Source organism: Lacerta agilis, chromosome 16 (assembly GCF_009819535.1).
Source record: "Lacerta agilis isolate rLacAgi1 chromosome 16, rLacAgi1.pri, whole genome shotgun sequence".
In the NCBI taxonomy this organism is placed as follows: domain Eukaryota; kingdom Metazoa; phylum Chordata; class Lepidosauria; order Squamata; family Lacertidae; genus Lacerta; species Lacerta agilis.
In genome coordinates, this window is record NC_046327.1 from 28702509 (window position 1) to 28728835 (window position 26327).

The following is a 26327-nucleotide window of genomic DNA, read 5'->3' on the forward strand; positions in this document are numbered from 1 at the left end:
TGCATGTCCAGCCTAGGCCCCCCCCAAGAACCTGAATCTCTGCTAATAGCTGCAAAATTTGCACTTGAGAAATGCTGGAAATAGCATTTAACCCAGCTTGCTGAATTTCCCCTTCAACTGCTTCCCCCTATCCATTTTTCCTTGCAGAGTAAAGAAATATGTGTCTCGCTTCCCAAGCTGGCAGGAAAACAGCTGGGCGGAGGAGACTGCAAGGGAAGTGTGGCAAGTGGGCAAGAGTGTTACCCCCAGGTCCTATGAACTCACAGCCTCCTGATTTGTAATTTTTTGATAGAGAACTGTATTCTGATACCCAGGTCTCCAAAGAACAGGCAGTTCTAGCTTTGATGTCCTCAACGTTTCATGGCTATAGCATTCTTATCATTTGCTTTCCTATTGCTATACACCAAGGGAGACAGATAACCATCTGCATATGTGAAATTGAAATGAAATACTTTCAACAGCCTGGATGTTCTTAATTGTCAGTCAAAGGGGATGGAGCTATCTGAATTCTCATCTAATATGCCCCTCGGAAAACCAGTATCAAAGAACTGATTTCCCAATCAATATAGAAAAATAGGACAACATACATTACCAAAGAATATTTACCTGTAGCAAATTCAAAGGGCGAAGGCCGGGAGCATTTTTTAAGCCAAAAGGGCCACCTGCTGAGATTAAGAGAACATTGTGATTTCCCCCCCTCTTCAGTTACATCCAAACTAGAGGTAGAATTGTATTGCTGAGTAATAGTAGAACAGCAGCTACTGATAAAAAGCAAAAATATTCCGCCCCTTTCGAATTAAACTAAAGCTTTTCTCAAAATTGTCTCATTGACTCAGCCAAAATTTAGAACAACAACAAAAGAGACAAAAAATCTGGTTATTAAATATATTCAACAATACGATCTTAAGGCTCAGAAGACTGGTTGAGAGCATCTGCACTGAACCTCTCATATATTATCTGGTTTCAATGCACAGAACAATGGCACCCAAACTCTGAATCCAGTTCCTTTTCTCTGAAGTCTGGAGGAGAGCAAGCATACAAATCATATATTTAATACTTATTTGATATATTTATACCCAACAGGTCAAAATGTGTGGGGCAGCTCACAAATCACAGATCAATAAAACACTAAACAAACCAGGAAGTTATGGAATTACTTTCATTATATTTGATTTTTATTCTGTTGTGTGGTTTTAAATTATTGTTGATATAAGGTACTCTGCATCCTAACTTCTAAAGGGTGGTACATAAAACTCTTAAATAAATGAAGAAAGAAAACAAACTGCAACAGAGCAAAATTGAAGATTGCGTGGTGACAGATAAAAGTGAAAAACTCTAAAAGCTGCAGCCAATACCATACCAATGCACCAAATTTAAAAGCCTAGATAAGCAAGATTGATTTTACTATTTGGCAACAGCCTGTCTAATCTCAGCAGATGGATGAACACTTGAGAAAGACCTGCTGTAAGTTACATTATCATGCAAAGAGGAACCCGTCATCTGGAATTTATTAAGATCTGAAGTGGCCAAGGAGAAATGGCGAATAAAGAAAAAAGGTAGCCAACATATACACATGAACTTCTTACAGTACAGTCGTACCTTGGAAGTCAAACGGAATCCATTCTGGAAGTCCGTTTGACTCCCCAAACATTCAAAAACCGAACTGTGGCTTCTGATTGGCTGCAGGATGCTCCTGTAGCCAATAGGAAGCTGCGTCGGACAATCGGCTTCCAAAATTGTTCGCAAACTGGAACAGTCACTTCTGGGTTTGCGGCATTCGGGAGCCAAAACGTTCGAGAACTAAGCTGTTCAAAAGCCAAGGTACGACTGTATTTAGGAGATTCAGTCACACGGCGTAAAGGGATTTTCCCAAAGCCCTGGAGATGGCTAATTCACATGCTATCGATTGTAATAAAAAGTAATTTCTAATTTTTTATTACTGACTACATGGGTCATTAATGAGCCAATCAAGTACTGTAGTTTTTACATGACTTTTCCCATTATAATATCTGAAGAAGTGTGCATGCACACGAAAAGGTATCTGAAGAAGTGTGCATGCACACGAAAGCTCATACCAGGAACAAACTCAGTTGGTCTCTAAGGTGCTACTGGAAAGAATTTTTGATTTTGTTTTCCCATTATAGTGAAAGTAGTCCCACACTGTGCCATTCCCATTCAAGCAAGATGGAATTTCCCACTGACCTGGCTGTGAGGGTGGTTGCACTGCAGCAGGCAACACACTTGGCACCAGGCCTCCGGATGGTAAAATGCCACTTAGGTTGAGGCCTGCAGGGGTTATTGCACTGGTACTACACCCCAGCATGGGGTTTGAGCCACTCATCAATGTCTGCGCTCCACTGTGCAAAAGGAATGAGCAAGCATGAGACCAGAATGTCGTAAAACAGCGCGAAGCACCGTTTTTGCTAACACAGCAAAGACATTTGCATCATTACGGTTGAGGTTATATATTTCAATCACCAGCTGATTTTAATTATGTCTTATTACTCAGATAGAAAAAAAAATGTACTGAAACTTGCAAGTAAAATTTACCGCTCTAAAATAAATCAGAAACGGGTCCATTTCTCCACACTGTCTAGATGCTACCTTTTAGTTAGACCGGGGTTTCCCAAACTTGGGTCTCCAGCTGTTTTTGGACTACAATTCCTATCATCCCTGACCACTGGTCCCACTAGCTAGGGATGATGGGAGTTGTAGTCCAAAAACAGCTAGAGACCCAAGTTTGAGAAACCCTGGTTTAGACATTCCCACAGCACCGCATGAACTCTCCCACATTAGGGAGCATATGAAAAAGTGCCTAAAACACAACTCCAATGACAGTGAGAATAATGTTGAAATAAACCATTTCTTCATTATTATTATTTTCAATATTTCAATACAGACTGTAAATCTCATCACCCATCTAATACCTGTATCCCTTCCCTCCGTGACATCCTATTTACTTGTTATGCTGCATATCCTCTTTAACCACCATATTTCATTCTAGTCTTTCTCTTGGTTGTTAATTACTGTGCTGCTCATAGATCTTATCGACATTTGGTTCTTATGTCTCTTTAAGTAATCTACCCTCAGCCGTGTCTAATCCTGATCTCTGACTTTTGTAATTCTATGTATTCTATCAACTTATTTTGCCACTCGTCTTTAGATGAAATTGTTTGTTCTTTCCACTTTTCACGTGTTATACAGTGGTACCTCGGGTTAAGAACTTAATTTGTTCTGGAGGTCCGTTCTTAACCTGAAACTGTTCTTAATCTGAAGCACCACTTTAGCTAATGGGACCTCCTGCTGCCGCTGCGCCACCAGAACACAATTTCTGTTCTTATCCTGAAGCAAAGTTCTTAACCTGAAGTGTTATTTTTGGGTTAACGGAGGATGTAACCTGAGGTACCACTGTAGTTAACTTTAAGCTCTCAAATCTAACAAGGAATGACGTCTCCAAGCTAAGAAAAAATGAAGCTTTTAGCAAGTCTTTGCTTTTTGCGCCAACTCCACACAATTACGGTTATCTTTTAATACTTAAGAACGCAGAGCATAAAGCATTCACTTTCACAGACAGGGAGCCGACGAGGGTTGGCAAGCCCTTCTCAAGCCTGGCATTGTGTCACCAGAACAGCATAATTCTGGGGCAAAATTACTGTAACAATCGAGAAGTGTGAAGGGCTGTAGACAAAAGCAACTTACCACACAGAGCCCACTACATTGATGAAGTTAAGTCCTGCAGAGTTTGCCATGACCTGGTTGGAGGAGGTTCCTGTAGTAACGGACGTTACCATGGTGGAAAGAGGAATGGTCATTACAGGCAACGCCTGGCTCAGAGACATTTGCTGCTGAGCGAACGGGGAGAGCAAAGTGGGCTGAGGGGTGAAGCCCGAATCGTGGGGAGTAGGGGAGGCAGAATGGGTAATCAGAGTTGAGCTCTGAGCATCAGAAGGGTGTGGGGTCGATGAAGGGGTGTTGGTTGGAGTAGGAGTAGATGGCTTAGGAGTTCCAGACCCTGCTCATTGAGAAAAATAAAAAGCACTAGTTTGTTATAAAAGGCCAGTCCTTTTGCAAAATAAGGTTCGTGGAATCTTACTTAGCTCTGACTGCTTGCTCCAGTTTTAAAAAAAATAATAATCAGCGAAGCGCAAGGGTTAGTAATTGCTGTTAATTACAGGTGTGCACAAACAATATCATTAGGCTTAATCCTGCAAATGAACACCGATTAGGTACCCTCCCATTAAGTCGTTCTAACATTGACAACGCACTTATGAACAGCTGTGCAACTGCTATGAACGGTTTGAGAGATACCTTTAAACAAAGCATTTTGCTTGCCAAAAATATATGCATTCAACACATTAATAGAACATCTGCATCATAAAACAAAGATCTGAACAAAAAACACAGACTATGATCAAACTGGGGGCCGGGGGGGACGGGGACACAGTACAAATAGTTATCGGTAACCAGCTTGCTTAATTTAGGCCTAATTTGCAAAAGAAGGAAGGAAGTAGCAGTGCTTGTGGCAGAAAACAAACACTTGTGTGTTTTAAAGCATAAATTTGGCATGATGACATCATATCAATGGAATGAAAACAAAAAACCAAAGCTCTTGAGGTGTTTTCGTATTATGTTTTGTTTTTTTTAGCTTTCATGTCCTGCAGAAAGAAAGGAAAGAGATGTGAATGTCCAGAAGCTGTGAGCAAAGCCTTATTTACAGCAACAACTGTGTGCAACAGATTTATACAATTACTACTAGCAACATAAAAAGAAGGGAGAGGGTTGTGTGAATCAAACTCTTTGAAAATTGATCAAAGCTTCCTTACAGGTTTTCTTTGTGCAAAACAGGAAGGCAGAAAAATGACACCTTTTGAGCCACCCAGACAATTTTTGATTATGCCACACTCAAAGTGACAGGACATTGTGCAGCAGACTAAAGAACTGAGCAGGCAGCTATGAGCTATTCTCACCGATTCCCTCTTTCTCGGCTTACGAGCTACTGACTACCTATTGAGACATGTGAATATTTCAAAAGTAGGTAAAAATCCACAGCGATGCAGTGATTCTGCCCCAAAATTAAAACTTGGCTGCCACTCAACTGGGTAAACACTTAGCAAAATGTTGTCTTGAAATTATTCTTACATTTTCATCATCAGCAATGATTTGTAAAACGATATAGGAGTGTTTTTAAAAAATCAGTTTGTAGTTTATTGTATCACCACCTCGAGACTGATCATGTTATTTACATACACAGAGATACAACTGCACCGTATTTGACGACATTTAAGAAGTTTTAGCTGCTTTTTTAAAAAAATGCAAATTTAAGGAGGCATTGAATGAGCTACTGTTTATACACTAGCAGAAAGGGCTGCACTTTGGGAGCTTCTACAGTCACATTAATTGCCAGGCGGTGTCAAAGCGAGGGACCAATGCTTCTTGCATAAAACGGAATAGAACGTATACACAAACGGTGCATACATATATTTATACAGAGAAACAAGTACAGTTACAGCGAACGAAGTACATACAGTACATACAGCCTGCCTTAAGTGATGCAAACTTTATACACAATCTAGGGTACAATGGACATTTAGATTCTCCAATCAGCTGGTTAGGAAGTTTATACCACGAGAAGCCTAGGAAGACTTAATGGACAATTTAGGGCGGGACTCACTTTGTGACGAGCTTGCAGGAGACATGGCGGTTGGAGAAAGCATGCTCAGTTGATTCAGATCCAGAGACTGCTTCCGAGACACGGTGGGAGGCTTGGGAGGAGGAGGAGTTGGGGATTTTAGGTGGCCACTTGACTGCTGTGAACTAAAAATATTACCTGAAAAAGCACGAATAATCCATGTTACGTTCTGTGAACCAACATCAGAAAAGAGTACTTTATTCTCCAAAGTGTGCGCTTCAGATGTGCAAAATAAGTGCACAGCAACATCTGCCATTGCTGCCTGCAGCAAAATGTAACCTGAATCTACACATTGCCAAGAATGTAGACGTCTTCACCCCCTTCCTGTGCCAAAGTGTGAAGCATGAGGGACCCTCTAGGATGACACCTGTCAGAGACAAGGCTGAGGAGTACAGCTCTGATGAGGAATGGTGGGAGCGTCTCCCACCCCCTGCTCCTGCCCAGGAGCAGGAGAACAGTATAGATTTGGAACAGTGGTTTGCAGAGGGACAAAGTTCTGAAGAAAAAAGTTGGGGAGAACTGGGAGTGGGTGAACAGCAAAGTAAAGAACTGGAAGAGAGAGAGCTAACAGACTCTCTCTCTCGCTAGAAAGTGTCCAGCCTATCAGTCCAAGGTCACGTAGAACAGATGGGGTGGCTGCACAAAAAGCATGATGGTTGCGAGATCAGGTTGCAAGACGGAAGTGACTACGGGGGAAGAGGGTGGAAACTTTAATTGGGAGCACCACTTCTCCAAGATGGACTCTTTGTTCTTGAGCTGTGATCGTTAAAAGCTCTTTAAATGGTAAGAGACTAATTTTGCTTTGTTCTGCTTATCCACGGCCAAAGGGAGGGAGGAAGCCGTTTTCCCGAAGCCTGACTACACCTCATTTCCCAGTGGAAGGGGTAGCTGCCAGTCTATTCAGAGGGCAGACTCTCCCTAATCAAAACTGTTGCCAGGGAGGGCATGACGGCGGTTTAAGTCAATCTGCTTGAGCAGATTTAGCCAGGTAGGGGTACCTTAATAAAAGCTGATGAGGTTGGCCGTTGCTACTGTATTGCAACAGCACGTAAAGGGATGAGCAAGGCAAATTTATAAACGTATTTGGACACTGAGAAACAAAAAAATTAAGCACAGCCAGGTTTACTCTCTCAAAGATACACAGTAATTGAAACAAAGGAGAAACCAAGGGGTAGGAAAGCTGAAACTAATGCAAATATATTTCACATCTGGCAACCAATGTGCCTTTTTGGTTTCAGATAGTACATAGGTAGATAAGCCTAAAAAGCCCAGGACACAAACTTTCACAGCTCTCTAGCGGCTATGGTTGCTCACTTACCAAAAGTAATATATTGAGAGTTAACTGTGGAAGAGTATATTCGATTCTGATCAAACTAAGTCTCCTTGAGCAAAATATACATCAGGAGGCTTAGTTTGGTCAGAATAGAGTATACACCTCCAGAGTTAACACTAAACATATTGCTTCTGGTAAATGAACCACCATAGATGCTAGAGAGACATGAAAAGTGAAGAGGAACATTGGTTGCCAGATGTGATGTTTTCTGCTCTCTTACCCTACTATTTTAATAAAAACAAGAATTACCTGATGAGCTACTTCCTGAACTTGAAGGTAGTTTGATGGGAGGTGGTCGATGTTTCACACCTTTCCCCAGCACTGAAGACTGAATATAGCCTGACACACTCTCAGGCTGCTAGAAGCAAAACAAAAAAACAACAACCCTTCTTACTAGATGTCAAACTTTTCTTCCAGCTTTCATTCTTTTTTGTTCTTCCCTTTCTCAATTTGCCAGGAGAACGAACATCCGAGTTCCTAATTTTTGATTCTGCAAAACACCCGTGCCAATTCTCTGGTACCTCTATTTTAAGACTAGTTCCACTCTCCTAACATTCTGAAAACGTTTCAGACTGCTCAGGAAACAGAACGGGGCATTGGGCTATGCTGGCTAGGGCTGATTTGGTTCTACAACACCAATTCCTGGGGTTGCACTTGAAGATGTAATTAAAAGGGGCCAAATTTTCACCTGTGGACAGATTTAGCCCTATCCTCATGGCTTTCATTCATGCATATCGGGAAAAGCAGAGTCTTAAGATAGAAGAAAGTGGATGGGGCAAGAGCCAAGCAGTTAAAAAGTCCTAGGGGGGAAAAAATGATTGTCCCTGTTTTGTAAACTGAGATTAAATGGAATCCTATGGAATCACTGCATTTTTTTAAAAAGAGTTACAAAGGTGTCATTTAATTCATTCATTAATAACTTACTTCCATTTCCTTCCCAGGAGAGAGCTGGCTTAGATGGACAGATCCACAGGAGTTGTGAAGCATTTTCACTGGGCATTTAGCTTCGTTTTGAACTAGCTCCTGGTACTGATTGACTACTCTGTAATGTAACATGAAGCAGAGGTTATTTATGAGATCACATAAGTACTAGGTGAAGGCGTCTCCAGAACCAAAACAATGCAGAGGCTTCTATATTCTTGCATTTCCTCTATTCATTACTTCCAATCAACAAATTATGGAACTGAAGTAAAAGACCATACCTAAGATGCAACGATAATTAAAGTGATATGAGCAGATTTTACGCAATTTTTTCAAATTCTCCTCTTTTACAAATACAGTCTAATTTGGCATCCTCTTCTACCAACCTCTACATTTATTTTGAGAAGCAGATGGGGTTGGGATAGTACAAAAAGCAGCACAATTAGGTGTGTGCATAACGAATAAAGGCAACCAGGGGATGGATGAGCACGGTAACATGTAGAGGATTAAACTTTTCCATGAACACTGAAGGTTTCTTTAAAAAAAAAACACACACACACACAACAGAATCACAGAACCATAGAGTTGGAAGGGACCTTGGGGGTCATCTAGTCCAACCCCCTGCAATGCAGAAATCTTTTGCCCAACATGGGACTAAAACCCACGGCCCAAAGGTTTAGAGTCTCATGCTCTACCAACTGAGCTAGCAGAGATTCCTTCCATTTCCAAACACCGTGCTGAAACCATTAAGGGCTAGAGAAAATAAAAGAGTTTGGATTATGTGCATGTTGTTTTTCCAAATTCTGTAAAAAATAAAATGAAAATCCTCATGCTGTCATGCAGAAAATGACCAGCACTAACCACGGAAGCTAGTCTATTGATAACTATTAATCTAAAACCAGGATGAGAAAATGGTGGCCCTCTAGATGTTGCTAGACTACAACTCCCATAATCCCTGACCACTGCCCATGCTGAGGCTGACAGGAGTTGGAGCCCTGCAACATTTGGAGGTCTGGCCTCATGGCACCGAGTTTATAGATCTCAGGAACAGAATTCATTCCTGAAGAAGAGGACAAAGAAAACCGAGGGTCGCTATCAAGCTGAAGACTGCGGCAGGAAAAACAGTCTCGACATAGAGGTGGCGGTTAGCTGCCGGCATCTTCCACATAGCTGACCTGAGAGCAGGAGAATTAATGGGTGGAGACTGTTCAGGAATAAAAGCTTGCTAGTGAGCAAGGGTATACGTGCAAGGATGAAGGGAGGATGGAACAGAAAATAAACACAGCTCATAAAGCTGTCTAATAGATTCTGCAGGAGAACTTAGTTCTTAGCAAAACAAGAAATATTTAAAGTGAGATAATAAATGACTAATGAAGTTAGGTAAAGGTAAAGGTACCCCTGACTGTTAGGTCCAGTCGCGGATGACTCTGGGGTTGTGCGCTCATCTCACTCTATAGGTCGAGGAAGCCGGCGTTTGTCTGCAGACAGCTTCCGGGTCATGTGGCCAGCATGACTAAGCCGCTTCAGGCAAACCAGAGCAGCGCACAGAAACACCATTTACCTTCCCGCCTGAGCGGTACCTATTTATCTACTTGCACTTTGACATGCTTTCGAACTGCTAGGTTGGCAGGAGCTGGGACGGAGCAATGGGAGCTCACCCCGATTCGAACTGCCGACCTTCTGATCAGCAAGCCCTAGACTCTGTGGTTTAACCCACAGCGCCACCCGCGTCCCAAGTTAGCATGGTATAATTAAAGAAACAGCAGTCAGGTTCCATTACAGGAGTACGATTGGATGACAAATTGCCTTGCGTTATTAGAGGGATGAAATTTCGCCCTCCCCAGAATTGTAGTAACAAAAGGGTTTCAGTAACATGTAAGAAACATTTCAACTACGGAACACAAAGAAGAGTGAAAGATGCTTTGGCAACTTTCACCTAGTACCACCAAGAGTCCTTTTTAAAAAAAGAAAAAAAATGTACATATACTGTTATTATAAAAGTGAGAATAATGCCCATGGAAGTGTGAGCTGGAGGAAGCTGACTTTTCTACCTCTTCCTCCCCTTGACTGCCCAATAAAAAGCTTATTTCTTTCCTAAGGGTCTCCCTCTGATATTTAGGGATTCCCCCTTCCCCCAGACCAAGCATGTTTCATTCATCAGGACTTCCTACCCTTCCAAGTGGCATTTCAGTGAGCAGGTAAGCAAGAGAGGGCCCCAAAGTCAGCTTTTGCCAGTCCCTTTCCATGGGATCTCCTTCCATGGATCCAGCCCACAGTGTTCCAACAGCAAAGTTGGGATATCAACACAGAAAATGCAGGTTAGATGTTAATTCTAGCGCTAAGAAGCATGAATGGAGAATCACAAAAACACTGATGAACCCCTTACCTTTCTGCCTCTGTCTTTGAGCCAATAAGAAAACTGTAGGGGACACAATACAGGAATTAAAAGATTTGTTTAAGGTAAAAAGAAGAGTTGACATACATCTGATCAGTTGTGGTGGACACTATTATAAAACCAGTGTGGACTAATGCTTTAATTACAGTGTTGATTAGGACTGTAAACTTGGGGAAGTATTCAATTACAGTGGACGCTCGGGTTGCAAATGTGATCCGTGTGGGAGGCACGTTCGCAACCCACAGTGCTGCATCTGCGCACGCGTGGGTCACGATTTGGCGCTTCCGCACATGCGCAAAGCGCGATTTTAGTGCTTCTGCGCATGCGCTGAAACCCGGAAGTAACCCATTCCGGTACTTCCGGGTTTCGTGCGGTGCGCAACCTGAAAACGTGCAACCTGAAGTGTCTGTAACCCGAGGTATGACTGCAGATATTTGGGCTAGCACTAACACAATGGGACTTTGCCCTTTGCCCCCCTGCACACCCCATGCCACCCCCAAACCTGTTCTGGAGGGTTGGGCAAACCCCAGACCAGAATTAGGGAGAGCTCAGGGAGAGGAGAGGAGCAGAACATTCCACTGCACAGGATAAATCCTTGCGTTGGTGGAACATTCTGCATTACAGTGCATTAGTCCAAATTCCCACTCAGCCCTGAAGTTCGCACAGTGACCTTGGGGAAGTCACCATCTTTCAGCCTAACTTTTTTCATGGCGGGTGGAGAGAGAGAGACAGAGAAGCATGTACACCGCCTTGAGCTCCTTGGAGAACAGACGCAATATAAATGGAATAAATAAAACGACTATTAGTCATTGCTGCAAATGGAAACTTCTTTATATTCAGAAGCTGTGTATTTCAAAATATCAGATACTGGGAATGAGCCACAGGTCTGTTGCCTTGAGGCTCTGCTTGATTGTACCAGAGATTTTTGTCTGAACACTTTTGGAAAAGAATACTGGGCTGCAAGGTCTAACTCAGTATGGTTCTTATGCTGAAGGGGCTGGCTAGCTGTCTTCCCTCACTAACCCTCATTTCTTCAATAACTCAAACAGTAACAGGTAAATTTTATTTTTCTAAAAAACAAAGATGAAGGCCACTTACTGTGATGGAATTGTTGAGCTCTCATTGTCTTCGTCATTTTTAATCATTTGTATTTTACCATAGTATAATGGATTTCCCAACGACTGAAAAATGGTCAGTTTTGTTTTCTGAAGATGACTGCCAACTTCACATTCAAAGACATAATCATCTTTTATTTCCTGTCAAAGAGAGAAATACTGACATAAGCAGACCATTTCAAAAGATTCCTCCAATTCACAGATTAAAAGGAGACAAACCCCTGGAGAGCCCTTGAGAAAAGAGGCAGGGTGTGCATTTTTAAATTCTGCTTCCAAGTAAATTCTAGAGGAAGAATAATGGAACCACAGAATTGTAGAGTTAGAAGGGGCATCCAAGGCTCATCTGGTCCAACCCCCTGCGATGCAAGAATCTCAACAAGCGGTCCCCCATCCAATGTGAAACCATACTTGTCCCTGCTTAGCTTTGCAAATACGCTAGCAGTTTTATTGCTGCACCAGAGTATCAGTGCCTTTAGGCCTGTCTCCAAATGGGCCACTATTGGAGCAGTTTTAGGAAGCAGAGGAAAGCAGCTACGGTAATGAGCTGCAAGAGAACTCTTGCCAGGTGACATCCTTCCCCAGCTGCAAAGTTGCCACCCAAGTTAACCACACAGCTAAGTGAAACTACAAATGTCCATGCCTTTTGTAAGAGTCTACCCTACTCCTCCTGTCCCAATGGTGAACAGAAGAACTTGTTCTGCAGCTCAGATACAGACCTGTATGCTTCTAATCTCAGCAGTTTCATATACAGCAAAGACTTAAACTTCCTCCTCCTTGCTGGGGTTACTGAAGCCAAACATCAGAAAGGCAGCTCTGCTGTGACAGGGTTTCAATGTGCATACAAGGCACATTCAATATAGGCTAGCAATTTGGGCAAAGGAAAAATCCTTGTCTACCCAATTTGTCTACTGATTTCACCGAACCTGCACCGACTTTAGGCATCACCACAATAATGCACTGGGGGGGGGGGAACCTACAAAAATGGGGGGAGAGGTCTAACAACAAAAATACAGGATTCACGATATGGGTGGAAAGTCGTTATTTTTTCCACCCTGATTTTGAGAAGCTGCTGCAGACAATCTAATGGTTTCAGATTCTCATTCATTTCAATCGGGGCAAATCAAATCCCTGAGTTAAATTGTATTTTAAAAATTTGAGAAGGGATGGTGGTAGAAATGAAACAACACAGGGCAACTGACCACATAATTTATGAGAAGTACATGGAGTACACAAAGTGGTTTGAATTTGCTAAAAAAATAATAATCACATTTTAAACTGGTACCAATCCCACCAACTTGGGAGGTTTAACTGATCAAACACCCTAGTTCAGAGGCAGCTTCTGAGGCTCAACATGAGACATGACTCCTGAACGGAGAAGACTACAGATCTATGTTGGTTTTAGTTGCACGATCAACAGCAGCAACAGCATAGTTACCTCTCAATGCCATGTAGCTACACTCCTGAAAAAGTCACAAGACCCATTTCCCCGTATTTCTTAATAACAATTTGAAATGACTCCTAGAGCCTTCGTTTACTCACCTAAACACATTCAAGCACTGCTTGTTCTTTATGTTCCTATCTTTTGGAACAAGAAGTCTCTTAATTATCGAAAAGGTTAGCAAGGAATCTACTATTACTCACATGAGCGGGCCAGACACTGGGTTGTGAGTCATCAGCTTTGATAGATTTTTCCACTTTGGCATATTTTTCCACCTTCAGAAACAGTTAAGAGATCAGTAAATTAAAATAAGAGCAGATTAAAGATGTGGATGAGGAGTGTAAATGTCCTTATAATTGAAAAAAAAATTATAATCATACTGAGAGTTAAGGCAAGACAATCCTAATTAGGGTTTATTGAGTTATGATGGTCCTTACAAGTGGGAGAAAAAAATAATTCCCAAAACAGGCATGATTATAAACCTCACATGTTTTCAGTCCAGTTTGTACCTTGACAGATCCCACCCTCTTCAAATATAGCACACCCTTTAAATAATGGCTCTTACATGTTCACTTATTTTAAAAGGCCTCACAAAAACGGTGTAATTAATCCGATTTCAAATCTAGAAGTTTTCGTTTTTAAATGTTCTTGTTCTTAAGCTAGCCAATTTATTCGTGTGGTCTGGGATCTGTCTTCTTTTCAGAAGAGAATGGCAAAAGAGCGACGTCCAACCAGGTGCTATGCTAAGCAGAGGTAGTACTGAACTTGTTCTGCTTGTAGGCCAGCTTGTACAAGCAGAACTTCTTGAACAAGATGCTTCAGAAGCCGAGAGATTACACTGGCATGTACAGATCTGTATGTACAAGCTCCTGGGCCAGAGCTCCACCAGTAGACTGACAGCTTTGGATACAATCCTAGGAATGACAAACTTCACTCATCTCAGCATGTTTCAGACACCTATGCACTTACATCCACTTCAGACGGCGCCGTCAAATAGCAAGGATTCTGTTTCCACATATCCACACACTGGAAAAAAGGAAACCAAATATATAAATGAACAATAGTTATCGGAATAACTATCGGAGTAATTATCTAATGTGCTGTCTTTTAAAAACGTGCATACATTTCCAGCTTTGGAAATTTTGAGGTCGTACTGCTGGGCTCCCTTCTTTTCCTTTCTTTTCTGCAAATAATCAAACAACCTGAGCTGCGGTGGTGTTGCACAGTGAGACACCTCCTGCTGCCGATTCAGAGATGACCTGGAGTATCTCTTGAAGCACCTGTAAAATATTGAAAATATTAATGGAAAGAATACAGGCAGTTTGGACAATTTTCATACAAGCTTGCTAGAGTGGCCAGGCATAGCAGATAATCCAGCATGCAAGGCACTGTGTGGATAGGCATCTAATTTACTGTGAGTCCGATACCAGATATACAGGAAGGGGGTACCAGTTCTCAAGAGACAATACGGCCAGTGAGTTGTCAATATTTCTCTTTTCACTAGTTAATCCAATGTCAACTCACTGGATTGACTGAGCTGCCAGCCTGCAGAGCTGAAGCCTGAAATGCTTCTGAGAAATTATGGTATGTGATGGAAGACTGCCATTTCTTTCAATGGACATTGTATGGGGAAAGAGGAATGCCCATACAGGGCCTAAAACAGCAGTCACTATTTTTGTGTGTAACTTCTCTGGAAATGGAAATGGGAAGTCACTTCTCAGGGGCAATTTTCCAGCGGCAAATGAGGTTTCAATTTCTGTCATGGCAACAGGCCACCGGCTGAGCTTGGGCTTAATTATTATTATTTACTAATAATCATCTACACAGATGTCTCTAGGTGAAGTACAACAGATAATGAATTAAGGAAGACCATGTCTACACTCTCTGGTCACATCACTTCACAGAAGAAACCTCTCAGCCAAGGGGTTGAATTTATTTTAGTGGGGGCAGGGGTAATAACGATTGGTGTAAAGGTAAAGGTACCCCTGACCATTAGGTCCAGTCGCGGACGACTATGGGGTTGCATGCTTATCTCGCTCTATAGGCCGAGGGAGTTGGCGTTTGTCCGCAGACAGCTTCCAGGTCATGTGCCCAGCATGACTAAGTCGCTTCTGATTCGAACCGCCGACCTTCTGATAGGCAAGCCCTAGGCTCTGTGGGTTAGACCACAGCGCCACCCGCATCCCACACATTCTCCTCATGTAAAAACCCCAGGCAGGCCCCACAAGTAACCCAGAGATGCATTTTAAATAAAAGGACACATTCTACTCATGTAAAAACATGCTGATTCCCGGACCGTCTGTGGGCCGGATTGAGGAGATTGGGCCGCATCTGGCCCCCGGGCCTTAGGTTGCCTACTCATGCTCTAAAGCTTGCATTCACTCAAAAGAACTATCCAGCGATGCAATTCTAGGGCCTGCTGAGTGATTCATTTTTTAAATGATCACTGCTCATCACAAATGTGTTCTGCTCCAAACAAAATGTTAATGGTGTTTGTTCTGGGGGAAATTTCTACAGAGTTTTCCAGGTCTCTGAAGAGATTTTTAAGGTCAACTAAAATGTTCTTCAAAACTTAACAACAAACGACTTTCCCCCATTAAAGCTGCCTATTCCATTCAACCAGACTTTTTATAAATCAATTTCCAGTAGATTATGACTTTCCCAAACCTTTTCATTGGGCGAGTATTCATCTTCTGCTTGTTATAGAGAAGTCTGTTTGCTGTGCAAGTTACTGCAATCGAAGGATCCAGACAAAGAGGTTCTGCTGTAGCCAGTATCAGTTGGCTTTCTAGCAGGAGTTTGTCTTCCTATAATACAGAGAGTGTTCTAAAATCGCAGTAAAGACTACAATCCTATACACATTTACTAACATTTATTAACTCAATAGGACTTATTTTCAAGTACACAGCAGGCAACCTTTGTGCCAGTTTTTGAATGCTTGCTGAAAACCTTGCAACTAAAGTACGTCTTTCCACAATGGTTAACTGATGTCTGTTTTTAACCTTTTTATATGGTTTTTACTGTACAGTTTTATGTTTTGTTGCGGTAAACCATTTCAACAGATAAATATTTTTTATAAATAAATAAGCATGCATAGGACTGGCTGCACATTACAAATACTTTAAACAGTATTTGTGAATATTTGAACAGTATTTTTGGCATTAACATACATGATAGTTGAGTGTATGCAGTGTGAAATAGCTGTTCTCGGCTTGTAATCTACCGGTAAGTGATTATTATACTTTCATATCGCAGGGACTTAAGACTGTGTTTGAGAGAGGGGACCAACAAACACAATCGCCCAAAATCTGACATCTCTCTCCTCTCTTCAGAACTACTGTGGTTCTTGCCAAAGTTTCAATAATCTAAATCGAAATTTCTATTAACAGAATCTTCGGAAGATTTCCAATTTGAGCACATGTGAGCATCACTAAAGAATCAGAGCATGCACACAAGCCCCTTTCTGCCATCCACCATATCAATGGGACCTTAGGGCGGAGCGTGGCTAATTATAATTACAGATGGGGTCAGGTGGAATTCTACTTAGGCAACAATGCTTTTCAGCCTCCTCTTTCCTGCTGCAGACCCTTGTGGGCAACCCCCTAAAATGCCCAGAGTGTCAGCTCTTGCCCGCCTCCCCCAAATGGCATGGGAGGTGTTAAGAGTATCTTGAACCTGAAAGGGGAAGGAAAATGGAGTACCCCCCCCCCAACACAATACAAACAGATCTTGCAGAAGAAATGTTCTGGATTCTGCCTAATATTGATATTAATAAATAGAATCATGCAAAATAGGTCTACTCCTCCGACTCACTATGACATATTCTCACTGAAGTGGCAAACTGCAGGGTCGGGTCTTGCACAAATTTTCCTACATACAAAACATTTCCAGCACAAAGAATATTAGATGTCAGGGAAGGCTCTAAACTAGCCTTTTCTCCAACATGCTTGCTTTCCATTCTTATCTGAAGGGGTTTTAAATTTCTATCTATCTACAGTGGTGCCCCGCTAGACGAAAATAATTCGTTCTGCGAGTATCTTCGTCTAGCGGTTTTTACGTCTAGCGAATCACCAATACAAAGTAGCGGTTTTCGTGCGACGAAAAAAAAAATTCGTCTTGCGAGGCAGCCTTCCACTAGCGAATGCCTTTCGTCTAGCGAGTTTTTCGTCTAGCGGGGCACCACTGTATCTATCTATCTATCTATCTATCTATCTATCTATGGCACTGAATTAAATCACTTGAGACCTCTAGCAGAGCCCAGACATAACCTTGCCACTTTACTGAGACCTAGGCCTAGTCATCTCCTAGTAGACTTTTACGCAACTGAGTAAGCTGGCCTTTCCTGGAGTTGGAAGACCACATTGCACCAGAAATTACCATCAGAATAAACCATAATACTAGGAAACTACCACACTACTGAAACCAACTCCTTTAGCTGCTACGTTTGTTACCTGCGTCCATTTGTGGTTGTCGCTTGTAATGGAATGCACATCACAAATCAAGGTCTAGAAAAATGAGGCAAAGCTTTCATTACTTGTCAACTACAGGATTTCTAAATACAATGCATCAGGATTGTGTTTTTTTTAAAAAAAAACAAGAGCAACACCAAAGCTGGAAAACACAAGTTTACCTGCATTGTTGGGCGCAGAAGTATGTACTTGCTTTGGTATGTTGGAGATTTCAGATTACCAGATTGTCTATAGTCACGTATTTCTGTTATGACGCAGCCACAATGGAAAATATTTATCTGTTTAAAAGCAAACAAAAATGTACATTATCACCACCTCCATATACCAGGAACTAAACAGATCTTTAGATCTCTGGGAATACTTCCTCTCTTTTAAAAAACCCCTCTATGTATTATTTATTCTTGTTATTATATAACTTAACAGTGACAATAACCAAATTATGTAAAAACTGGTGCATATTCCTAAGAGTTATAAATATTTTTCAAGCTTTGCTCATAAATTTTGAAATTTGTAATTTTATACTAGTGCTCAATTTAGACATTATGCCAAACTGTGGTATGTTGTAATCATAGTTTTAGAACCCAAATGGTAGTTTGGTCTCCAGGCAGGATAGCGAATTTGGTCAGTTAGTTGAACATATACTCCTCCTTCTTTGGTGATAACTTGTAGCCGAGTAAGATTGTCTTCAATAAACACAATGTTAACAATGAGTCCGTAAGTGACTGTGGAGGCCAATTCTGGATCTACACGTCCTTCCACAGTGGGGACATTGGTTTCTGGGCGGGAGTTGATCACAGTGTGGATTTGCCAAGTGTGCCTTCCTCTTTGCACATTTCTCCCTTGCATCCTGAGTTTGAGTGTCTTCAAAGCCCATGACACCTTTGGTAAAGGCTGTTCTCCCATTGGAGCACTCACAGGTAAGTGTTTCCCAGTTGTTGGCGTTTATACATTTTTAAAAATTTGCCTTGAGAAAGTCTTTTAATCTCTTTTGTTGACCACCACCATTGCACTTTCCATTTTCAAGTTTGGAATAGAGTAGTTGCTTTGGAAGACGGTAATCAGGCATCTTCACAACATGACCAGTCCAACGAAGTTGATGTTGAAGAATCATTGCTTCAACACTGAATTTGATCAGTTAGTTGAACATATAGTACATACAGCAGGAATGGGGAACCCTTGGTCCTCCAAAGGCTGCTGAATCACAGCTCCTACCAGCCTCAGCAAGCATGGCAAGACAAGTTCTGGTTCAGCCACTTTGGTAGACAACCCCCCCTGCATATAGTTACTACTGTATATGGTTACTGTTGCTTCCACTACCCACCAGCCACTAAAACAAAAACAGAAACACCATTTCAAAGTCTTTCAAACCTGTGATTTCTCCAGGAGATCAACTAAAATAGGAGGCAGCTCTTCTGCATCCAAATATTCAAGCAATTCTCCCTCTTCATAAGGAAGCCGAATGGTTTCTGAATCTGCGTTAAAACCAAAGAATGCATTTGACTATGAATCTGGGTGTGAACTATTTGCTTTCACAATTATTCCTTCCTGGCAAAAAGAAGAAATACGTATTTTAACTTACAAAATTGTGATTCTGATACGCAACGAGCTACCTCCCACTGAGGAGAGGCTGGTTAAAAATGTTTTAAATGAATGGATGATCTAGAACAGGGGTGGCCATCCTTCATTCTAGTCAAGGCCCCACTGTCAACTCTCGTGGGGGGGGGCATGTCAAAGTGGGCGCAGCCAAAATATTTAAAAGTGGACGTGGCCAGAAAACGTAAAGGGCACATTTTTAACAGCCTCGGGGGCAGTGGTCACAAAAATACTTTTGGCATCACAACAGGTGTGATCAGAACAATTTAATATATGGATAAATGGGAGAAGTCAGTAATTTTTAAAAAGGATGCGTTTCAGAGAGGCCTTGTAGTACATTGTGGCAGTGGAGGATCCCAAGGAGCAGTCTGTTGATCTGTCTATCTAGCAAAAAAATACTTCCCCCTCAATGACAACTTTGAGGGCACGGTGAGAAAAAACTCAGGGTGGTCGTGACGAAAAAATCTGGGGACAGGGGCACACTGGTTAGCCACGCCGATCAAGAGAAAGACAGCTATGGTCTTTCTTCTACTAAGTAAAACAAAATCCAGTAGCTGGAAGAATTCAAACAGGCACACAGACTACACAGAAAACCAGAAGATCATATCAGGCTTTAAACAGGTTTACTCTCAGCTAAAGACAGTAATGGCACAAAAGAGTTTTTAATAAAGCCAGCAACTTGAAGCACTGTTTATTTTAAGGCACAACCAGGAGGTTAACAGCTATTTAGTGTTAACTTTACCTGACCCATTCTTCCCTCTCAGCATCAGCGAATAACCTTCGTTTCCTGGATACAGGTTCACTACAAGGCATGACAATGTCTCTTGCAAAACCAGCTTCTCCAACAAGTTCACATTTCGCCTCAGCTTCTGTTTCAAAATAGGCGACACTCAGGAAAACAACGAATCCAGGGGCAAACACTGTTTACTAACAACATGAAATAATGAACACGGAAACGAGCAGCTATTCACTATAATTACCTTACCAAGTCTACCTCGGTTTCTTAAGTAACATTTCATTCTATGTGCTGAAGAACTAATGGTTGCAGGCAAGGAAACAAAAAGGGAAGGGCTCGATCTTTTGGAACATTCTTGAGAAAAGCCTAAGGACAAATTATTCACTCTGCTCTCCTGGTGAAGGTAGAGCCAAAAAGAGGAGACTCCTCTCCCAGAAGGAGCCAAGAATAGGAGACTTCTCTCCCAGAAGGACAGTTTCACCCGCTACTATACTCGTCCTGCCTTCAACCATTCCTATCCACTCCACTTCCCAGTAACAAATAATTATGTTTACTGTTTATCTATTACATGTATATTCTGCCTCTCTTCCACGGAACTCAGGGCAGCACATACCGGTTCTGCAGTCCCGTCCCCCCAGCTACTTTTATTCAACGAAGCTGGTGCACCTTCATTTATGTGAAGGTTTTAAGAACTGCTTTGAATCTCTCAAAATAATTTAACACCGCCACTTTCCTGAGTTAATAGAACCATTTATCCGCTAAGAAAACGAGGCTTTAGCTTGCGTTTGCTGCAATGCATTTTCAAAGAATCTTGCCCTGTCCAGAACTACAATCTCTTGATCGCCTCCCAAAAGAGCGTCTCCATTTCCTTCCTGTTAGTCGCCTTTGGACGCCTCGTGCTGAAAAATAAGGGCTGTGGGGTTTTAGGTTATCCCTCACAAAGAGGGCTTTCCTCATCACCTTCTATAGGCGGGATGGGGAAACTCTGGTCTTACAACTCCCAACATCTCTGACCATATGCTACGCAGGCTGGGGCTAATGGGAGTTCAACATTTGGAGGGCCACAGTTTCCAAAGTCGATTCTATAAGGAAGGAGTCGTTTAGCATTGCTCAAGTTCTACCTGCCAACAAATCTGTAGGAAGACCTACACGGCAGGAGCAGTCCTGATCCCACCCAGACATTGTTATCTGCTCTACTCTCAGATCAGATCTAGGAAGCAAGTGCTCTTTGCTATACCACCAAAGCAATGACGGCCAGAACCACCATGCACCCTCCAATCTAGTCACCTGCCTCTGGGAAGAACTATGTGGAGAAGCACACCTCCTGGCTGGACTCTTACTGCTTTTGGATTTTACTTTCAGGGAGGTGTTGCTTCTTCCCATTCTCAACACCAAGTCAGAACCTGAGTTGACACTGGGCACTGCATGAAAATGCTGAATCCTTTAATAGCTTTTTAAAAGAAAGCAGTATATAAATATTCTAAATAGCTGTTTGTTTCACAAAATGAAAGTGGGGCTTATCAGAGCTCTAGTGCAGACCACCAGCAAGACAGTCATGAAGCGAGTGCTTGGCAAATAAGTCCCACCTACCTTTATTTCAGGCTCTTTGTCACATTCTTCCAGATACAGTTCATATAATTTTTGAAACACAGATTTTCTAAAATTGTGAAGAGGAAACACAATTCAGTAACCATTTTTTCTGCTGAAGTAAACAAGAGGCACTAAATAATTCTTCGCTTTTTAATTATGGTGCTGGAGGAGACTCTTGAGAGTCCCATGGACTGCAAAAAGATCAAACTTATCCATCCTTAAAGAAATCAGCCCTGAGTGCTCACTGGAAGGGCAGATCCTGAAGTTGAGGCTCCAATACTTTGGCCACCTCATGAGAAGAGAAGACTCCCTGGAAAAGACCCTGATGTTGGGAAAGATGGAGGGCACAAGGAGAAGGGGACGACAGAGGATGGGATGGTTGGACAGTGTTCTCGAAGTGACTGGCATGAGTTTGGCCAAACTGAGGGAGGCAGTGAAAGATAGGCGTGCCTGGCATGCTCTGGTCCATGGGGTCACGAAGAGTCGGACACGACTGAACGACTGAACAACAAAATAATTCTTACCTCCCACTGGATAAATATTTTCGTTTGGGAGGCCTCTGGCGTGCACTTTCAATGATATACTGTGGAAAAAACCCCACACAAATAAGCTTAGTGGTACACAGATATGCAAACTGCTTTAGGGGATTTGGGAGTGTGTATGCTTACATTAAATTAAACAAAAAGTAAGTGATAAATCTCTTTCTCTCCTATTACATTTTCAGTTTATGAAATTTATTTTCTGTACAGTGTTCTGAATAACTGGGGAAACTTTGGTACAATGCAGATGATTATTAAATGAAACAATTAATACAAACTACTACTTACCTCAGCACGATCCAATGCAAGTTCTAAAGCTTGCTGCTGTAAAACGATAAAAAGACCTTTCTTAGAAAGCAGGACTAGATGTTAATATAGATTCTTGTACTATATCATCCGATATAAAATAGTACCCAGTGTTAGAAACTTAGATACATCAGATAGGTGTCAAATGGTTCCTAAAACCAGGGTTAGTCACCAAAGCGGAATGCCTAGTTGCCATAAAACTTTTTGGTTCCTGAAATTCATTCTGATTGTGCAGATAAAATAGAACTGGATGGGGTGCCAGGATGGGGTATTACTGCGTGAAAATGATCCCCAGGCATGACTTACCAGGTGGTGGAGATGCCAGACGCCATCCTGGCACCCGGGCATCTTCACTTGGTCACAAGGGGTAGATATTCAGCTATAAAATGCACCTGGCCCCTGGCTAATTTCAAACACTGATAGTATCATATACTATTTATTAATTCTATCGTTTTTGCACCAGATAAAGTGTTCTGACCAATTATTACAAATACCTTATTTAACAGTGTAGTTACCTAGAAGCAAATCTCATTAAAATTAATCAGACTTCTAAGTAAACATAATTAGGACTTGAGTGCAAGCAATAAGTTATCAACAAGCATCCAGTCACAGACAATATTTGAGACAAGCACAAGTTTGCTTACCTTGTAGTTTTTGACAGCAGCAGCTACCTCAAAGCAGATGTATAACTGCCAATGCCTACACTATAGTCTGATGCAGACATATGCTTAAGAGACCATGAGCAGGCTACTCTCTCCCACCTTGACAGCAAATTCTCCAGTTTTTCCTTTAGCAGTTAAGCATGTCAGAACTGTTGTTAATTATGGTTACAGCTGAACAAGACCACTGTAAAACTATGTTTTGAAAATATGGTCTCAAGACAGAACTAACGGTAATTTCGAAACAGTTAAACAGGAAGCCTGGGTAGCCTAATCCACAATTAACACTGGTGTTAACATTAATGCTTAATCACAATTAAGAATTCACTTCCTAGACGGGAGAACTTGGAAGAAAGGACCATGTGATTTTTTAATTATAGTAAGATACACAACTGCATGTGCTCTATAAAGCTTGTTAGTACAAGATAAGGAAAATAATCTTAAACCATATCCACAAAAATGTAGATATTTGTATTAATAATCTCAGGCAATACTGGAAAAGTTGGTGATGAAATGGGCTGTTCTTGGCTTTTCATCATTTGTCACTAGTAAAAGGTAAAGGTACCCCTGACCGTTAGGTCCAGTCGCAGACGACTCTGGGGTTGCAGTGCTCATCTCGCTCTATAGGCCGAGGGAGCTGGTGTTTGTCCACAGACAGCTTCCAGGTCATGTGGCCAGCATGACTAGGCCGCTTCTGGCGAACCAGAGCAGCACACGGAAATGCCGCTTACCTTCCCGCCGGAGCGGTACCTATTTATTTACTTGTACTTTGACGTGCTTTTGAACTGCTAGGTGGGCAGGAGCTGGGACCGAACAACAGGAGCTCACCCCGTCGTGGGGATTCGAATCGCCAACCTTCTGATCGGCAAGCCCTAGGCTCAGTGGTTTAGACCACAGTGCCACCCGTGTCCTGTCACTAACTAGTAGCAGCACTTCAAAGTAGCTTTCCATCAGATTTGCACCTTGCTTTTTATTTCATCCATCCAAGACTATTAGTATAGTGACTGACAGAAGCAAACAGACATGTCAACAGCACTCACACATATCCTGCTATACAGGCAACGGCCATTTTACGATTGTCCAAAATGTGTGCAACTGTGCTTATGTGCATTGGTCTGAATCCAAGACACCCCAAAAGTCACAAAAAGGGGAGAAACAGTGCAGTGTGGTCGAAGCACATGGAAGTCCAAAACGTAACACCCTGCGCAAATGGGTCACTGCCTGTATAATCTACTGCACAACCATCAGCAAATAACCCTTTCACGCCATCTTGCTTGCAAGTGTTCACTAGAAAAGAGAGGAGCCTCAAGAAAGATCTTAAGAAAGGTTGCCGCTGCACATCTGGCTCCTCTGTTCATTATCGACATTTCACTATCATTTTGAAAAGCCCTGAACTGGTTCAGATGTAGCATTCTTGGTCTAATACACAGTGGTTTAATTTGACCAAGGTCTGAACAGACCTTATAGCACAATGTTTTGAATCTAATTACAAATAATAAAAAGAGAAGATGAAGTTAATTTATTCTCCCCTATCCCAAGCACGCATTTCAGAAACCAGAATCTGACAGCAGAAGAGAGAGAAATCTTACCATCACGACTGAAGCCCAATGACAACATCCAAAAATGATGTTTTTTGAGTTGGGCACAGAAGAGCGCTGTCACTTTCCTGTATCCATGTTTAAGGCACTCTAGAATTGGTGAGAGAAGAGGAAAAGCACTTATTGCAAAAATAGGTAAGGCATTCTATTTAAATTCTATGCACTTATCAAAACAGGAAAATAAAATCTAAATGGAGGTTGAAGGGGGGCTGACTGGGATAAGACTCTGGGGTTTCCCCGCACATACACACCGGTCATTGAGGCAGCTTACTGATGAAAAAGAGCAGCAGCTAAAGATCTAGGCACAATTAATAGGCTTCTCAAACTTGGGTCTCCAGCAACTGTTGTTGGACTACAACTCCCATCAATCCTTGAGGGGCAGTATTTCAATACGAGTAGGAAAATGACAGTACCCCTAAACATTTTTTTAAAGGAAAAAGCACTGATATTAAGTATATCTGCATTTCATTTAATTAGATCAGTGTTTCCCAAGCTTGGGTCGCCAGCTGCTTTTGGGCTACAACTCCCATCACCCCTAGCTAGCGGGACCATTGGCCAGGGATGATGGGAGATGTAGTCCAACAACAAGTGGAGACCCAAGCTTGAGAAACAAATACGTACTGTACTATGTCACGACGACGAGGGGAATGGCCACCTATAGAGCAGCTGCGGAGGGAGCCGCCGCAGCTTCACAATTCCGTGCAAGTAACCCCTCCAGAAATGTGCAGGAGGGGAGAGGAGAAGAAAAAAGAAACAGAAGAGGAAGGAGAGGGAGAGGAAGGGGCGGGGGACGGTCCCTGCCGCTTCCACGCACCTTATCCTCGATGCAGAGGACACAGGTGTGTAGGGTGGAGGGTACCCATGCTTTGCCGCCCCAGCACGACCCCTCGCTCAGCAACCCCTTTCCTTTACATCCCACCCCACCCCACCCCCGAAGCGAACGGGAGACCTACCCGCCTCCGCCTCTGTCCGAGCGGCGCTTCCATCGCCCACTTCCGCCGTAAGTGCTTCCGGGGCCTTCGAGAGAGACCCGCGCAGGCGCGCTGGGGTGCAGCGGACGCTCGCGGTTGCCACGGAAACGTGGGAAGCGGCCGAGCGCTGCTGCTTCTTGTTGTTGTCGCCGGGAGCTCGTTCAGTTCCAAAGACCCAGCTTCCATAGACACGTAGCAATCACACGGAGAACCGCTTTCAATAAAAATCTTAATTTACTCCACTCCCGCCTGCCCATGTCAAAGAGAAGTGCGCATTATCATTATTTACATTGATGCCCATGCCCATTGATGCCTCCAAGGGTAATCTCATTTATAGGAGGAGATTGTCCTCAGCATCACTTGATGCTCTTGCTCTCATTTTGAAAAGATTAAATAATAGATATATTTCAATACGATACTATGCTGTGCTACACTGAAATGTTCAAATGTTTCTTTTATTGGCCTTGAATCTTCTCGCCACACCAGCATGGCACCTTTGAGAACCACTGCTGCCCTAACCACTGCCTCATAAAAGAGGAGTTCCATTATCTTCTTACCTGGCTCTTATTTTGTGCTAACAAAGGGGGGGGGGGACCCCCAAGGCATTTAAAAGCTCAACACAGAGGCATTCAAGTCAGTGCACCATGAGGTTTCTTCCATAAAAATGTTTGCCTTCCAATCTTCAATCAGGGTTATCCCATAAAGTCAATTTATCATTGTTGGGTTGCCACATTTCAATAAGTAAAAACCAGGACACCCCAAACGAGCCTTGTTTAGGAAGGCTCCAATTTTTTACAGAAACGCCCACAAACCCACAATTTTTTGATTGACTTGCCTAAGATCCAGGACAAAAATCCCGGACAAATTTCGGAAATCTCCCCTCAACATCAATTACTGTACATCAAATTCTCATTGATGGATGTGCTCAACCACCAGCTGACTAGTTTGACAAGTTATTTTTCTGCCCACTAGATG

General features: G+C 42.3%; 1 protein-coding gene across 9 annotated transcripts in view; it reads right to left on the reverse strand.

Annotated features, from left to right (window-relative positions):
* SUPT20H (SPT20 homolog, SAGA complex component) overlaps nucleotides 1–24471 on the reverse strand; it is a 28204-nt gene extending 3733 nt beyond the window's left edge. For 2 of the 9 annotated variants that reach the window (XM_033173954.1, XM_033173953.1), the window contains exons 1-20: nucleotides 24373–24471; nucleotides 22107–22142; nucleotides 21804–21862; nucleotides 21280–21346; nucleotides 19696–19822; nucleotides 18729–18832; nucleotides 17522–17638; nucleotides 17343–17396; nucleotides 15559–15698; nucleotides 14015–14171; nucleotides 13861–13917; nucleotides 13095–13166; nucleotides 11437–11594; nucleotides 10330–10362; nucleotides 7947–8064; nucleotides 7272–7380; nucleotides 5672–5827; nucleotides 3700–3769; nucleotides 2203–2357; nucleotides 607–662 (exon numbers count right to left, since the gene is read on the reverse strand). In XM_033173954.1, coding sequence (XP_033029845.1) covers nucleotides 607–662; nucleotides 2203–2357; nucleotides 3700–3769; nucleotides 5672–5827; nucleotides 7272–7380; nucleotides 7947–8064; nucleotides 10330–10362; nucleotides 11437–11594; nucleotides 13095–13166; nucleotides 13861–13917; nucleotides 14015–14171; nucleotides 15559–15698; nucleotides 17343–17396; nucleotides 17522–17638; nucleotides 18729–18832; nucleotides 19696–19822; nucleotides 21280–21346; nucleotides 21804–21862; nucleotides 22107–22142; nucleotides 24373–24375 — 1848 coding nt within the window. In that variant the 5' untranslated portion in view covers nucleotides 24376–24471. Of the gene's footprint in view, nucleotides 1–606; nucleotides 666–2202; nucleotides 2358–3699; nucleotides 4013–5671; nucleotides 5828–7271; nucleotides 7381–7946; nucleotides 8065–10329; nucleotides 10363–11436; nucleotides 11595–13094; nucleotides 13167–13860; nucleotides 13918–14014; nucleotides 14172–15558; nucleotides 15699–17342; nucleotides 17397–17521; nucleotides 17639–18728; nucleotides 18833–19695; nucleotides 19823–21279; nucleotides 21347–21803; nucleotides 21863–22106; nucleotides 22143–24372 lie in introns of all 9 variants that reach the window. The other 7 variants (XM_033173950.1, XM_033173948.1, XM_033173949.1 and 4 more) reach the window with 5 other exon arrangements.
* Between the last annotated feature and the right edge of the window lie 1856 nt (nucleotides 24472–26327).